The 17,019-nt window shown below is 47.0% G+C and overlaps 1 protein-coding gene across 1 annotated transcript in view; it reads left to right on the top strand.

Moving 5' to 3' along the window:
- Positions 1-17,019, top strand: part of CDYL2 (chromodomain Y like 2) — a 149,838-nt gene that overhangs the window by 86,598 nt on the left and 46,221 nt on the right. The window contains exon 2 of the mRNA XM_069456350.1: positions 7,652-8,246. Coding sequence (XP_069312451.1) covers positions 7,652-8,246 — 595 coding nt within the window. The remainder of the gene's footprint in view (positions 1-7,651; positions 8,247-17,019) is intronic.

The raw sequence follows: 17,019 nt of genomic DNA, 5'->3' as shown, positions 1-17,019 counted from the left end.
AGAGCAGTTTCATCACCTAGAGGTTCCCTTGTGTAGCTGATCTGTAATTATCTCCCCTCCCCTGGTCCCTGGCACCCACTTATGTGTTCCCTATTCCTGTAGTCTTTCCTTTTCCGGAATATCACACAAACAGAATTAAAACGTACAGCCTTTTGGATCCGGCTTCTTTCATTTAGTAAATGAATTTAAGATCCAGTCATGTTGCTGCGCCAATCGATAGTTTGTTCCCTTTTATTTCTGAGTAGTATTCTCTTACATGGATGTGCTTCAGTTTGTGTATCTGTTATTGTGGTTGTTCCCAGTTTTCGCAAATGATGAATAAAGTCACTGCAAGCATTCACATACAGGATTTTTTTTTTTTTTTGGTAAATAATATATTTGCTCTCATTTCTGCTTCCTTGTTTAATGCTTTTTGGCTTTTATGCTTTAATACTATTTCATTTTTTAAAACTACCTCTTGCAACATGGACCTTATTTCCATCTTCTCTTTTGATTTGTAAATGTCTATTTCTTCTTTTTCTTTCTGTGTGTTTCATGTATGTTTTCCAGACAACTTCATTGAGGCATAATTTACATACAGTGAAACTCACATGTTTTCAGCGAAAAGGAGACTTTTCACAGATGTAGATCCTACCACACTAGTCAAATTAGAAAACATTTGCATCCCCCCAGAAAGTTTTCTCGTGGGCTCTGCAGTCACTCTCTCCACCACCCCCATCCTCTGCCCCCCACACCAGCCACTGTTGGTCTGACTTCCATCACTGTGGAAGAGTTTTGCCTGGTCCGTACTCTTCTGTGTCTGGCCTTGTTCATTCAGTGCAATGCCTGTCAATTTGCTCCATGTTGTTTGTGCGTGTCAGTATCTAGTTCTTTATATTACTGAGTAGTACTCCTTTGCATGAATATGCTACAATGTATTTATTCACCTGTTAAAATGTTTGCATTTTTTCAGTTTTTGTCTATTACGAATAAAATTGCTATGATCATTCATGTCATTTTATGGGCATGTTTTCCTTTCTTGAAGGTAAATAATTGTTTTCACAATATACACAGACATACGCTTCTGCAGTGATAGAACACAAATATAATGCAGTTAAGTTTCCCTTCTCCTTCATGTAAGGCTGTTTCCTACACTTGTACACTTGTTTATCTTAACTTGACATTGAGAAAAATCACATTATTATACTTTTGATTTCTATTTTTACATTACATATGCAAGTCATCCCTTAAGAATCATTTTATGTTTGCTTTCAATTTTGTCACAATTACAGTAATTACTTAGACGTAACTCTGGATACTCATTTGGTATCATTGTTTAGCATTAGTCCTAATATGTATCCTTACTGTACCTTCTTGCGTTTTAAGATAAAAAGTTTCGGTTTAAAATTGTTCTTTGAAGTACATGTCAGAGTCATTTTTGTAAATGTGTAATATATATTTTGTTCTCTAAGACATGAGCTATCATCCTCCTTCCTTCTGAAGGAACCCTGGGTTATAGAATTCTTGAGTTCAGAATATTTGTTTCTTCCGCACATGTAGTTTGGGGATTTATTATTCTGAAGTCAGCCTGATTTTTGCACTTACCGTTTTGGGTGGGGAGGGTTGGGGTGTGAGGGTAGAAGTTTTTTTTTTTTTTTTTTTTATTTCAGCATATTACGGAGGTACAAATGTTTAAGTTACGTATATTGCCCTACAAATTTAATCTTTTGATATGAAGAAGTTTTGCAAGGCTAGAAATAAAACTGATATATTCTCAACCTCTCCTTTCCCCATCACTGAAATCTTTTCTTTTGACCTTCAGACTCAAGATACAGAGATTTCTTCTCTTACGCCTTGATAAGCGTTTCTATCCCATTTTGACATTTTTCTATCTGTTGGACTTATATTGCCCGGATCTCTCCTAACCCTCTTAGATGTCTATTCTCATTTCCTTTAATGCGTCTTTGAAATCTGTGTCCTTTTCTCCTGCTCTCTTGGAGAGCTTTTCAAGTGTGTTGTCTACATCACTAATACGATTTTCTGCATGTTGATTCTGCCCAGGAAAGGTTCTAATGGGAATTTTATTCCTTTGCTTGCGTTTTTTTTCTTTGGTTCCCTTATATCCTTTCTTATGTAAATGAATCTTTCTCATTTCAGCTTCCTTCTCAACCTACTGGTTTCATTTCATCATGTGTCTCTTTCTCTCTCTCTCTGTCTTTTTAAAAACATAGGTCAGATTTTCTGTAGTCTTGGAAAATACACCACCAAATGCTATTCAAAAATGTGCAGGAGTACTTTTCACTGGTATGATTTTACTGAGGATTTTTAGTTAGGATCATGCTCTTAACGTGTTTTAGAAATGTTTGTAACTCTGTCTTGTGATGATGTTGCTACTGCTAGTTTTGTGTGTGTGTTCTTGAGCAGAGAGAGGGCTGTCGGGGCAGTGTTTTCAAGTTGAGTGGGGGTGGGAATTCCTGTTGGTCCCCCTCCCCGCTTGGATGCTACGGAGTCTCCCAATCAGACTCTCGCCCAGAAGCCAGCTTGGTTTACATAAATTTCTTGGTGCGACAGCCATTTCCCTTGTGCAGTTTTGCAGGGCAGAGGGGGAAAAGCCTCCCCTGCTGTCTCCCCCTCTGCCTAGATCATCAAACTGCCCATTCCATGTTGCCCCCAGAACTCACCCAGTCTTTAGCCTTCCCTGGGACTTCACACCCCATGTTATAAGGATGGGGTGCCTGTGCCCTTTCGCCCCCAAGGGAGTTGTCCCGGGATGTTGAAAGGATGCAGAAAGCAAGGTCCTCCTGGACGTGGGGTTTGAGGTCTGGAATCGGGGCAATGAGCTATGTTTCTGCGTGGGGACGGCCTCTCTGGTGTGTGTGTGGGCAGACAGCAGGCACGGGCAACTTCCTTTGTTCTTTTTTCAGCCTTACTCTTTGTTCGCAGAGGCCAAGACATTTACTAGTAACCCAGAGTTTGTGTGATCGAGGGAAAGTCACCTGCCTTCTCCGAGCCTCAGTTTCTTCCCTTGTCACATGGTGAGAATGCTGTCCAGCTGAAAGGCTGGGTATCAAGATGAAACCTGACACCTTAAAGCAATTAACACAGTTCCTGGAACTTAGCATGTACCTCATCAAGGTGATTGTCAGCATTATTAATCCTAATGAGACAGTCATAGAAGGTGGCATCAGGGCACCAGTAATAATTGTATCAGAATTTTCCTGTCCCCACCTGCCGTAGAACAGCATCTCACAGTCGCTGGGATCAAACAGAGAGCAAATGTTAATTAATGATTTGATTGAACTCTAAGGAATAGTTCAACGTCTCATTGCTTATCTTTGAAAAAGAAGTTGGTGGGGGCGTGCACCCAAGATTTTCTAATATTATACATGCATTTGTACATATGTGCAAATACAAGGGAAGGGAATTAACGATTGTTTCTACTTGAAAGGACTGAGCTTCGTGTGGTCTTTGCAGGTAGGATGGGGCGTGCTTCAGTTAAGATAGAGCTGCCAGGCCCAGGGGGACTAACTCTCTGTTTTTGGCAGGGGCAAGGGGTTAGGATGCAGTGGAGGTTTGAGAGAGCTTAAGAAGAAGAAAGTATTTCCCAGACAGAGAATGTCACAATCGTATGCAAGATCATGTCCTAAATGACTTGGGCTTTTGTTATCAACAGAACAAATGAGAATTCAGGTTCTGTTTGAGATGCTCCTGAGAAGAAGAGGGAAAGAGGGCCAGAAAATCTGCAGAGGGGTGTGCGGAAGGGGCTGAGGTCCCGGGAGATGATAGAGATCTACGTGTGGTGGGGTGCTTGGGAGCCACCTTTCCTCTGAGTTCCTTGTGGGCATTCTGGTCTTTCAGGAAAAGCAGTTGTTTTACTGAACCTGGAAAAACTTCTTGTTTGTTTGTTTGCTTTAAACTCTGTGTGAAATAATGTATATAAAAGCACTTCTGTCAATTGAAGTTGCGTATACGAGCCATCTCCCCATCTCCTTGCAGTGCTTTGTGGTATTCAAGATCCTTTTCCCATGTCTTAGTCCTTTTAGTTCTCCCAACAACCCTGCAGGTATTTATCATTATTATTATTATTAATCTGTTTTATAGACGGGGACACCAAAGCCCAGGAAGGTTGGGTGACTTGCCCAAGGTCATGGAGATAAAGTTAGAGCCAAATGTTCCCTCCATGTACCAGGCTGTTAGAGATGTTGCTGTTAATATTGCTCGTCATTGGTGTGGGGTTAACTAAGTGGAGATGGTTGTCAAGCCCCCCAGTGGCTTTGTGGATGGGACCAGAGGTGGAAGCAGTAGCCTCGATGTCCCACATAAAGCAGCTTGTGACTTTGTGATTGAAACCGCCAGTAACTTAGAGGGAATAAAACTAAGCCCCGCTCAATTGTGGCCCCAAATAGCCATCTAGACCCTGCACCCTTGCTGACCCCCCAGCTTCTCAGGCAGCCTGACTATGCATAGCCACCTTCCATGCAGGGAAGGACTAATCTAAGTAGGTGCACTTTGTTCTTCCCAGGGAGGAGTTGACTGTCCTAAGGGGTCATATTCTGAGGGGTGGGGAAACATTCTGTCTGTAGACACCACCAAGATTTGTGGTCACAGGAGGCTATGAAAGATCAAGTGACCTTTACTGTGGAATGCAAAAACACATATTTGCATATTCCCCATGACTACCCTATGAGGTGGGTGCTGTAACTTCCGCCTTGCTGTATGAGTCATCTGAGGCTCAACTTCTTCAAGAACACAAGCTGAAAGGCTTATCAGGGGATTTAAACCAGATCGTCTTGCTCCAAAGCCTGTGTTCTTAGATATTATACTGAGCTCATTTTGATAAGTGACTGCCATCCATCCATTCATGAACCCACCTCTCTACCCACCCTTTCACCTATCCCGCATCTATCCATCCATTTACCTCTCCATCCCACTATCTATCCATCTACTCATCCATTTATGAACTCACCTCTCTACCCACCTTTTCACCTACCCTGCATCCATCCATCCATCCATCCATTTACCTACCCATCCCACTATCTATCCATCTACTCATCTGTTTATGAACTCACCTCTCTACCTACCTTTTCACCTATCCAGCATATATCCATCCATCCATCTATCCATTTACCTACCCATCCCACTATCTATCCATCTGCTCATCCATTTATGAACTCACCTCTCTACCCACCTTTTCACCTACCCTGCATCCATCCATCCATCCATCCATTTACCTACCCATCCCACTATCTATCCATCTGCTCATCCGTTTATGAACTCACCTCTCTACCCACCTTTTCACCTATCCTGCATCCATCCATCCATCCATCCATCCATTTATCCCTCTATCCATCTATCTGTTCACCTACCCATCCCATTATCCATTCATCTACCCATCTGTTTATGAACCCAACTCACTACCCACCCTTTCACCTATCCTGCATCCGTCCATCTGTCCATTTATCCATCTGTCCATCCATCAATCCATTCATCCACCCACCCACTTGCCCACTGTGCTGGGTGTTTGTCTAACATGTTCCCCTGCTTCATCCTGGGGAATAAGTTTCTCCATCCTGGGAGCCGAGCACACCTTCCTAGCGCTGGAGGCCTCCATGCCAATACGTATCCCTCAGCTCCCAAGAAATATCTGGGCTTGCTCTGACACTCCTAGGTTGGTGTCCTCGGGCACGCTGCTATTTCAGACAGTGCTGGGTTGTTTATTCACTTTCCTCCCTCAGTAAACCTATAGAAGGCCTCCCCCTACAATATCCTCAAAATGGGCAAAGCTGCAGGCTCTTCCAGAAACACTCTTGGATTTCCGAAGCATTGCTACAAATGAACACTCAACTAGCCTCATTCCTTGACCCAAACGCTGGAAGTTAGGCAGGGTTTTACTTTTTAAAAACTGTTATAGAGTTCCTGTGGTACCTCTGAAAATTATGTAATAAATCTAAAAACAGATGTTAACAGAGCATTTTATAAGGGAAGAAATTTTAATAGATGTAGGCCAGTTTGAGTTGAGATAAATCAATTAAGGAAACAATTAAAATTGTCTATGAAGAGACAGTATTATAATGAGGAAGTATGGCCTTGCTATTTACATATTACGTGCAAAGCAATGAAAGTTGTTTAATTATTTTGCATAGTCTCTGTAGTTTGTAAACCATTGATGAGACAACCCCACTTTTCAACATTTTTTACTTTTTATTATGAAAATTTTAAACAAATAAAAATTCAAACATGTAAACGTGAATAGAATCATATAATGAACCCTTATGTACCCATTACCCAATTTCAACAATTATCAACCATAACTGTACCCACTTTCCCCTACTCATTTTATTTTTCTTTTCATAAGTTTCAAAGGCATATTCTTGTTACTTAATTTCACTGGGTAAAAATTTCATTCTGGTAAATTATATTATATTGACATTGAAAAATAATAAACTTTTGAATATAACTGCTTACTTTTTCATTGAAATCTAGTATTTTGGGGGACTTTTACACCATTTTATTTTAATTAAAAAAATTCAAATCTGCAGCAAAGTTGGAAGAACAGTCAGTGGACCCTCAGATACCCTTCACTTAGATACACTATTAGCACCAGGACCAGCATTTTCCTATGTGTGTTTTCCTGTGGGATTATGTGGAGACAGGGGCTATTTTCTTACCTTTGTAGATGTGTAGACAGTGGCTCATGGCTTCAGAGCCTGCCAGGTACAGGTCCCAGTGCCACCTCCACCATCTTCTGGCCGTGCATTGTAGGTGCTTCACACTCGATCTCTTCATCTGTCAAATGGGAATGCTAATGGTATACACCCACGGGGTTGTGCAAGGCACACAGTAGGCGCTCAGCAGTTGCACCTGTGTGCTGCAGCTGGGGGAGCTGCGTGGGGAGAATTGGGCTCTTTAGATTCAAGTCCTTTGTGGTCAATATGGAAGATTTTTGCAGTCGAGAGGTAGTATGGCCTAGTGAGTAAGAGAAGAGGTCGGGGTGAGAGTGCTTCAAACCCCAGGTCTGCCCTTATACCATCTTTAGAACTTGGTTGAGTTGCTTAATCTCCCTGAACCCTAGTTCCCTCGCTGTAAGATGGGGATAGAAAAAATACTTTCTCTCTTGTCAGGAGAAAATGAAATAGAAGAGTCTACGCCCAGCATTTAGCATAGTGTCTGCCTCCTCAGTGCCCAATGAATGTTACTAATCATTAGTATTATAAGTAACAATGAATTAGCATGGTGCCTTCCATTTAATTGCTCCATAAGTGTTATTATTATTATAGGTAATGATGAAAAACCCATACTAAATTCCAAATTAGCCTTTCAAAGTCTGAGTCTACTTTGGTGCAAAGAAAGAATAAAGATCTCTTGTGAAAGCTTGCAATGCAATTTCAAACACGGGTAAGCCTGGATGGACACGCGGATGCTGTCAGCCGGGCACGGTGTCACAAGCCATCCTGGGAAATGACCACACGCGCCTTTGGTTCTGTTCAGTGATGTCCTAAAATAAACCTGCCTTCTTGAACCCTCCTGGAAGTGTTGGCTTCTGGCATTGAATGGCTCACCCACGGCCAGGGTGGACGCCTCTCTCCCCAAGGCTTTGTTCTGTTCTCGTTGCCTGGAACTGACTTTCTTCTTCTCTTTGTCTCTTTTCTGACCCTCTCGTCCTGTGTTGCAGGTTGAAAGGATTGTAGACAAGAGGAAGAACAAGAAGGGAAAATGGGAGTATCTGATCCGGTGGAAGGGCTACGGGAGCACGGAGGACACGTGGGAGCCAGAGCACCACCTCCTGCACTGTGAGGAGTTTATCGACGAGTTCAATGGACTGCACGTGTCCAAAGATAAGAGGATCAAGTCGGGGAAGCAGCCCGGCACCTCCAAGCTCCTGCGGGATGGCCGCGGCCCATCGGTCGAGAAGCTCTCCCACAGACCTTCAGAGCCTGGAAAGAGCAAGGCGACCTCCCATAAACGGAAGCGAATCAACCCTCCCCTGTCCAAGCTGAAAAAAGGGTATTCAGGCAAACCCCCCGCGGGAGGCGACAGGGCCGCCAAGACGGTGTCTTACAGGACTACCCCCAGTGGTTTGCAAATAATGCCCCTGAAAAAGGCCCAGAACGGGGTCGAAAATGGAGATGCCGGCTCCGAGAAGGACGAGAGGCACTTTGGAAACGGGTCCCACCCGCCCGGCCTGGATTTGAATGACCACGTTGGAGAGCAGGATGTGGGCGAATGTGACGTGAACCACGCCACCACGTTGGCAGAGAACGGGCTCGGTTTGTGGCTTTTCTTTCTCTTGGGTTTGGCTCTGGCCGTGGTGGCCAGGGGGACTCTGCCTGCATCCCAGGGAAATACCTAAGACCCCCACTTCTGCCCCCAACTCTCAGCTAGCTGGTAATTCTGTCTTCACCTCTCTCACCTGGGGCCACGTGCACTTGGTCCTATGCCCACATTGGTTACAGATGCCCACGCATGCAGGGAGGCCACGCCACCAACACTCCAGCCGAGGTCTGGAATGGGTTGGGAATTCCTGACTGTGCTTTATGACACCCAGAGCCGTGGTGATCACTCTAGAGCCACTTCTCTGAGGGAAGCTCAATGTCCTCACGCCCAGGACCCGAGACCTGTGTCTGCAGAGGGCTGGTACCTTTCCAGGGCACCTAGCAGAGCCCCTGCTTGCAGTCTCATCATGCCCCCAGCAGAGCAGCCCAGAGGTGGGGTCTGGGATGGGGTCCGCCCTTCCTGCTCAGACCCAGTTTGGAGATGGAATGCACCAGACCAGTCCGTAAGCTGGTGCCTCTGGCCCTTTAGCGGTCGCTAGGATGGATGATGGGCCTTGTTTCTGTCTTAGGTCCTCTCCGGGTCCATTCAGGCTGCTATAACAAAACACCTGAGACTGAGTAATTTATAGACAGTAGAAATGTATTGCTCACAGTGTTGGAGGCTGGGAAGCCCAAGTTCAAGGTGCCAGCAGATTCAGTGTCTGATGAGGGCCTGTTCCTCATAGATGGCGCCTTCTGTGTCCTCACGTGGCCGAAGGGGCAAGACTCTCCTTTCAGCCTCTTTTATAAGGGCACTAATCCCATGACTTAATCACCCCCTAAAGACCCCACCTCTTCATGCTGTTGTATTGGGGGTTAGGTTTCAACACACAAATCTGGGGGGACACCAACATTCAGACCATAGCGGGTCCTAAATGCTGCCCTCACTCCGTGCAGTGCTGATCCTTTTGGTTTGCACCTTCTTGGTCCATCCTGGAAGCAGCACAGCTTGTGTGTGTTGTGTTGGCTTATGGAATTCCTCCCCTTTTACTGAGTCTCTGCAGGCAAAATTAAGGAAAGAGGAGGCAGGGACCCAGGTGATTGAAGCTGCAGGAGCTGACATTTCTTCAGGAGTCCAGTTGCTCCTTAACTGAGTCCTTCATGGCCCAAGTCTGAGGTTAGCTGTTGGTGCCAGTTACGTGCACTCCTTCCTTTCTCAGACACCTGTGTGTCTACCTGGTGGCGTTTTTCTCTTTAGCTTCCAGAGCCCCAAGCCTGTGGATGTCAGGACATCCAGCGTGAGCATGGACAACCTGTGCCAACAGAGCAGGGCCATCGGACACCCCGATGGGACTGCACTGTGTGGGGAATAGGGATGCTGGGGTGCAGGTGGCATGGCCAGGAGGGCTCACGGGAGGATGGGGGATGGGGTGACGAAGTGCACTCACATCAGAGTGACAATGCTGGTTTTGGAGCTTGGAGTATTTGGAGTAGGCGCCACTGGGAGTGCGTGCCATCTTTAGGGACTCTTGCTGGGGAATCTGAGCAATCCGCTTCGAGGTTCCTCTCTCTCCAGAGAGAGGAATTTCACCCAAACAGGATTTATTTAGCAGTCTTTGCCCCAGACTGACTCACAGTTCTGTCTGGGGATCCCCCGGTGCTGACGGGACTGTGCCTGCTAACATATGTAAAAGCTGTTTGTTTTAGAAATCCATCTCTCGGGGAGGAGTAGGCTTGTGTAAATGAGGCTTGGCATAAACATCCGTGTTTGATGTTCCCGTGACAGCTGCCGGCAGTGGCGGAGTTCCCTGTCTCAGGAAGGGTGGCAAGGGGAGATTTTGAGACTCCTTGGGTACAGGGGCAAAAGGCCCAGGCTTGAAGCGCTGCACCCTGGCTGTTTGGGGCCTTCTGCCCTGCTCAAAATGTGGCCACCCCGAGAGTATAGGGGGAAGCATGAGGAGGGCAGTTTGCTGACTGTCGTGGCCAGACTGTAGCGCGAGGAGAGAAGCCGGACTCTTAGCGAGGTCCAGATGAAGGTGCGCCTCTCGTCTTCTGCGACTTTCCATAGTGGGGCAGGGCTGCCGCCATATTCTCTCACCGATGCCCCCTGGTCCATGACCTGGTAACGGGGCGTGGAACCCACGACCAGGGGAAATAGGTGAGGACCAGCCCGGTGAGGTCCATGGTAATCCTGTTAACTCCAAAATGCTGTTCTAGACCTTCCTCCTCTCTGATCTCTTGTCTTCCTCATTTTTGCCTCTTGTGTGTTCTCTACTCCACTTGGGCCCGTGCCTGGAGGGAGAGGAGGAAGCCGCCTGCCTCCATCTAGTTCTCTTTTGGCTGTTCCAAAAAGATATGATTAAGCCTTTTTGCTTAATCACATCCCATACTATTAGCCCACGGGACCTCCTGTAAGGTTAAGGCAGGGGTTTTCGAACTATATGTGTATAAGATTACCCAGAAACTTGTGAAAAAAATGCAGATCCCATAGAGGCTGATTTACTAAGTCTGGGTGGGGGGAATCCAGAAGATGGGCTTTCAACAAGCACCCAGGGTGACTCTGCTGCATTTTGAGACGTGCTTTGTGGTAAAATGGGGGTGGCAATGAAGTTTCACGTCAGGTGTCAATTTAATTTAATTCAATACTGATTTTTTTTGAGCACTTCCTAAGAGTTAGTCACCCCGTTTGGTGCTTGGAGTAGAGTAGTAAAGAGATAGGTGAGGCCTTCTCCCTCTGAAACTTACAGTCTAGTCTCCAGTAAGTTGGAGTGGCTGCCTCTGGCTCCATGTTGAGAAAGCACCTGAAACTGGCTCCACGGAAGGAGTAACATGTATGTTACATACACATGCATGACTTTGCCATATCCACATTGACAGCTTCTGTGGTCACTGGCATGATAAATGTCCCAGCTCGTATCAGCTTTCAACACTCTAGTTAGAACTAATTCATCACCCAGGTTCGGGGGAACTGGGGACAGGACAAGACTAGGAATTCTTGCCAGAGGGAGAAAGGTAATGTCAAAGAGAGTGGTTTGAGGTTCTTGGACAGAGGTTCTGAGGTACAGAGGGCTTTTTGTGGTTCCAGAACTTCCCAGCAAAGGGTCAGAATATTAGTCAAGCAAAACATGGCTCCACTTAGGTTTTTGGCCAGAGGGAAGCTTTGCTGAAGCCCATGCCCACGTGGAGCCCTGACTATCCTCCTCGTGCCTTCTTTCCTAACCCCGCCCTCCCTGACCTGGACCGAGGCATCCTGTTCCCAGGGTCCCAAGGGTGAGCTGGGGAGGGGGATGCAGCACAGAGGAGGGCTCATCTCTGCCTGGCACTAGGGGCTGGGGAGAGCCTGGCTGCACTCACATAGCATTTGTTTTGGGGGTGGGCTGTTGCTTTTTATATGGTTTTAACTTCTCTTTGGTGCGTTAAGGTTCTGCATGCAGAACAGCAACTTATGTAACAACGTTACTCATTTACTGCTGACTCCCTGATCTGCCGTGGGAACAAATGCTAAATCGGGGCTCCGGCGGGTGGTGTTTTGGTTTCAGACTGCGTTTTTCCACCGCCGCGTCTGGGAGGCGTACGCAGCGACGCGGCACCACACCCGCTTCTGATTCCGCTCTGGTAACGACTAACGGCTTTGTGGTCTGAGGACCATCTGCCTCGGTATCCCTCAGGAGCTTGTTAAATTGGGCCCCACCCCAGTCGAATGAGCAGGGATCTCAGGGGGCAAGGGGTGGGTTATGCACGTTAAATGCTGAGTGTTAGCAGCCACGGGCGTGTTTGGTGGCAAGAGATGGTTCATCCATTCATTTGTCGGTAGATCTGGTGTTACTTGGAGTGGAAGCTTGTGAGTAGGAAGGTGATTTGGTCCTTCAGCGTTTTAAAACCCTGACATAGTTTCTTCTCCTCGCTGATGTACTTTCTGCCAGGTATCTTTTTGTTTTCTAAAGGACATTGGTTTCATCTGTATGGAAAAGCTATTGGGTTCGCTAACCCCTCCTGTGGTTCTGCCCAGGAGAACTGCTTAGCGCTCCCTTGTCTAAACAGCACAAAGCATCTGTGCTTTACAGAGTCACCTGAGCCTTTAACCTGCGGAACGTCCCTGCCTAGGAGCCATCATTTCTCCTTGGGCCCTAGGACGACACAGCCTCTTGGCGTTCTCCAAATGGCCGTGAGGCTGGTGAGGGTCCCCTGCTGGTCCTGCCCCTGTCGCCCCGCATCCACGCTTCTTTGATATTTGAGAATCCTTTTCTCCTTGCGTCTTGACGGTGGTCCGCCGCACAGGTGTTGCCCGATTCAGTGTTCTCAGAATTATTCCTGCCATTGAACAACCCTCCCCCCACCCCCGGCCAAACATACAACATTTGGCATTTTGGCATTTTCTCTCCATTGATCTTTTAAAATGGTCTCAGCGTTCACTTCTAAGAGGTTTGTCTCTTCCTACTTGCTCTTTCAACATGATTGTTGTTTCCCCCTTTATTGATCATAACAGAGAACCACATTTTAAAAGCGTCCCAGGACTAAGCACGAGCCTGGGAAATGCCCTGTGACTTTTGAGAACTTCAGGGCTCCCAAACCTAGAGCCAGCATCAGAATCGCCGAGAGGTGTGTTAGAGCAGCACAGCTTGCCGGATCATCCCCGTGGCTCTAATTCAGCAAGTGTGCAGGGGAGCCTGAGAATCGGCATTTGTGGCAAGTTCCCAGACGCTGCCGCTGGCCCGGGGAGCCCGCTTTCTGAACCGCTTCTCTAGACCGATCAGCTCCACGACGACTGGGATGAAAATGCGCACGGTGGCCGTGCGTGCCAGCTGGTGGTACCGGGGAAGAGTTGAAGTGCCTTATGCTCTGCACCTGGAGTTGGCATTTATAAAACTTTCTAAGTTGAGGGTTTTAGAGTAGAGATACTTCCCTGAGATGAGGCCTTGGTGTTTACAGAGTACTTTGTGTGATCCTCATAGCGAGTCCTGAGGGGGAGTTGTTGTTGTTGTACCCATTTTACAAAGGTGGAGACTGAGGTCATAAGTGCCCACTTTGAGACTAGAAGAGAGACTCAGGCAATTTGACTCTGGAGCTGGCCTCTAAACCACTGCCCGGCTGGCTTCCAGGTGGTAAAAGGCAGTTCCTTAGCCCTGATTACTGACAAAAATATGCTCTGATTTGGGGTGGGGAGCACAGGTGGGACAGGATTTACTTCTTTGACACCCTCCTGGCTCATCGATGGAAGGTGACAGTCCTGAGCCTGAAACACTGGGACTAACTCTCGTTTGAAAACCTGGATAAAATGATCAATTTCCTAGAAAAATACAACTTACCCAAACAGACTAAGGGAGGACTAGAAAACCTGAATAGGGAAATAATAGCGATCAAAGCACTTGAATTAGTTGTTAAAAACCTCTCAGAGGAAGCAAGCAAGAAGGAACACAAGGCCCAGATGGTTTTACGGGCAAATCTAAACGTTCTAGAACGGTCCATCCAGCCACACATTCTAGAGCAGGGGGCCCCTCCCTGATCCAAATGGTTGCAGAGAACAGAAAGAGAAAATTCTCCCAACTCCTCTGATAAGATCAGTGTAGCCTGGATTTCCAAACCAGAGGAGGAGAAAGGAAAGTTACAGGTCAGCCTCACTGAAGAACACAGTAATAAAATACAGTTCCCTGAGTACTTCCTCAGAATCGTGACTATTCTAGAAACTTCTTACTCCTTGCCCTGAACGTGACTCCAGCCCATGACCTTTAGAATTTCCATTGCTTCTCAGGGTGCCCAGCTTGTCCTGGAAGAGGCCCAGGGGACGCTCACGGGCAGCGGCCCCACACCGCCCGGCGAGCCCCAGAGAGGCCATACCGCGTGTCGCCGGGCGGCCTTGGCTAACACAGGTGTCCGTTTCCCCGAGCCCAGCTGTCTTGTTAACACACTCCCCGGCCAACCCACTTGGGCCAACCTTTTTGGTTTTCAAATGCAGATTATTTTCCCAAATTAATAACAACAAAAGCTTAAGGGGTGTTTATATGTTGTCTTTCAAAGAGTGGCAGGGACGTAACTTGTGCTAATGAATGAATTTAAGACCCTGTAATGCGGTGGTGGTAAGACCCCCATCTGACTTGGCTGCCACGCCAGGCACGTGCCAAGTGCCCGACTGTGATGGAAAATCCGACTGTTCAACCAGGAGCAGTTTGACCCTTGGCAAATGCCAGGGGGGACATCGACTGTCCCCACTTGGGTCCCGAATCCCGGATTTGATCCTGGCGTCCTAAAGAGGCTGGTGGAATCTTGACCACTGTCAAGGTTCGGAAATCAGCCAGTTGCTTTCTCTGCCAGCTCAGATGTTGTTTTCCTCTCCCGGTTACCTCGGAAAAGCCTTAGGAGCTGTTTCCACGTGGCCGCTCATCAGTGGCTGGCCAAGGGGACTGGGGTGGGGCGTGGAAGTGAGCCCCCACCGGGGGCAAGCAGTAAGGGGGTACCGTGTCTGCAGAGGGTTTCAAAACAATAACAGAAATCGGTTTACCAATGTCTATGAAAATCCACTCTCCCCCACTGGGGCGGACCCCATGCCCCCCACCCCCCACACCGCCCATACAAACAGCCAGTCCTCACTACCGATCATGGTAACAGTGGGGGCTGTGATAGCAACAGCAGCTGACATCCCTGGGCTCCTACAGCCGGCAAAGCCTCGTTCTTTGTGTTTGACACCCTAGACGGGATTAGTGCCCTCAGTGGTTCTCTGACATAGCACCTTACCTGTGATCAGGCTTGTTTACAGATGAGGAAACTGAGGCGCAGAGAGGTGAAGACACAGCACTGAGGGGAGGGGTTAGGGGATGATGCTGGGTCTGGTGATACTGAAGCCATCGGAGGTCTGTGACCAGTTTCATAAAGGCAAAGGGCACTTCAGGGGTCCAGGTTTAAGCCAGCGGACCGTTCCCAGGTACCAAGGGCAGTGTTCTGGCTGGCACCACTGCGCCCGCCTTTCGGGCATCTTCGGTAGCGTCAAAGGCGCTGACTCGGCTTTCCAGGGAGGTGGGATCTCTGGACTCGGTGATTTTCCTTAGGGCCCTAGGTTAAAAGACACTCACATACACGCAGACACACACAGACACATCTATGTATCATAGAGGGAACTCCCTGAATTGTCAATGCTAGAAGAAATCACACACACACACAAAAGCAAAGCTGGCCATCAACTGATGAGTGGATAGACAAATTGTAGTCTCTCCATACCGTGGAGTGTTACTCAGTCTAAAAAGGAGTGAAGTTCATTGATGCTGCAACGTGGACGAACCTCAACAACGTGATGCTCAGTGAAAGAAGACACAAAAGGCCACATAGTCCATGATCCCATTCATATGAAATGTCCAGAATAGGTGAATCTATAGGGACAGACAGCAGATTAGTGGTTGCCAGGGACTGCGGGGAGAGGAAATGAGGAGTGACTGCTAGTTGGTGCAGCATTGCATGTGGGGGCAATGAGAATGTTCTGGAATTAGATTACGTTGACGGTTGCACAGCTTGGCAAATATACTAAAAATCACTGAATGGTACTCTTTAAATGGGTGAATTTTTATAGTATGAAAAATAAATCTCAATCGAACTGTTTTTTTGTAAAAAAGGAAAAGAAAAAAGGCCATAGCAAATAATAGCTGCCGTTTGTCCCTTGCTTGCCACGTGCCCGGGAGCCTTCTAGGTGCTGTCTGAGGAGCTGTGCATTTAATTTCCTCGACAGCCCCCATTTCCCACCCTGGGAAACTGATGCTCGAAGCAGACAAGAGCACGCTGGAGTCTGTCCACGTGTCACAGGAGGTGGAGCCGGAATGGGACCACAGTGCCCAGTCCTGAACCCAAACTCCCATCTGGGAAATCAAGGTGCTCTTAGTGCACCAAAGGGCACTATGCTAGTTTCCTGTTGCTGCCGTAACAAATGCCTACAGATTTGGTGGGTTAAAGCAACACCAACTTATTCCCTTATAGTTCTAGAGGTCAGAAGTCTAAAATGGGCTGGCAGGGCTGTGTTGTGCAGTCCCTCGGGAGACCCCGTTTCCTTGTCTTTTCCAGCTTCTATCGGCTGCCCACACTCCTTGGCTCGCGGCCCCTCCTGTCTCTGACCTTTGCCTCCACCTTCGTGTCTCCTTCTCTAACTCTGACCCCACTGCCTTCCTCTTAGAAGGACTCATGTGATTCCACTGGGCCCGCTCTCTCCTTTTCTTGTATTTATACATTTAAAAAAAAAAAAATTCTGCCCTTTTAGAGTGGTTTCAAGACAGAGAAGAAGTAAATGTGTTAAATGTGTCAATATGGCATATCTAAGTCTCAGAATGCTTCTTTTCTTTTTTCTCTTCTTTTCTTTCTTTGTATTTCTTTAAAGTTACAAAAGTAATACATGCAAGCTGTAAGAAGTTCAGACAGTATGCAAAGTGTAAGCTTTTTAAAAGTTCAAGTTTCCCTCTTCTTTCTTCCCAAATCCTATTTAGAGGTGACTCCTGTTCATGTTTTCTTGTGGCTCTTTCCAGACTATTCTCTGAGATTATTACATATATATGTGTATACATATACATGTCAGCCTCATGTGTCCACCCATCTGTCCATCCGTCTAGCCCAGGCCTCACTGAGGTGTCATCTCAGTAAAGACGAGGTGGTGAGAACATCTTGTTCTGCAACTTGCTTTTTAAATTTAAAATCCACCTTGGAACTCTTTCTGGGTTAGGCCATGTAGATTCACTTCCCTCTTTTTAGCTGCTTGGGACTTTATGGTGTGCAGGGACATAACAGTTCCTCTTTGGTGGACATCTGGGCTGCCTGGAAA

This window comes from Eulemur rufifrons, chromosome 23 (genome assembly GCF_041146395.1).
Source record: "Eulemur rufifrons isolate Redbay chromosome 23, OSU_ERuf_1, whole genome shotgun sequence".
Taxonomy (NCBI): domain Eukaryota; kingdom Metazoa; phylum Chordata; class Mammalia; order Primates; family Lemuridae; genus Eulemur; species Eulemur rufifrons.
This window is presented reverse-complemented; position numbering and strand designations above follow the sequence as displayed.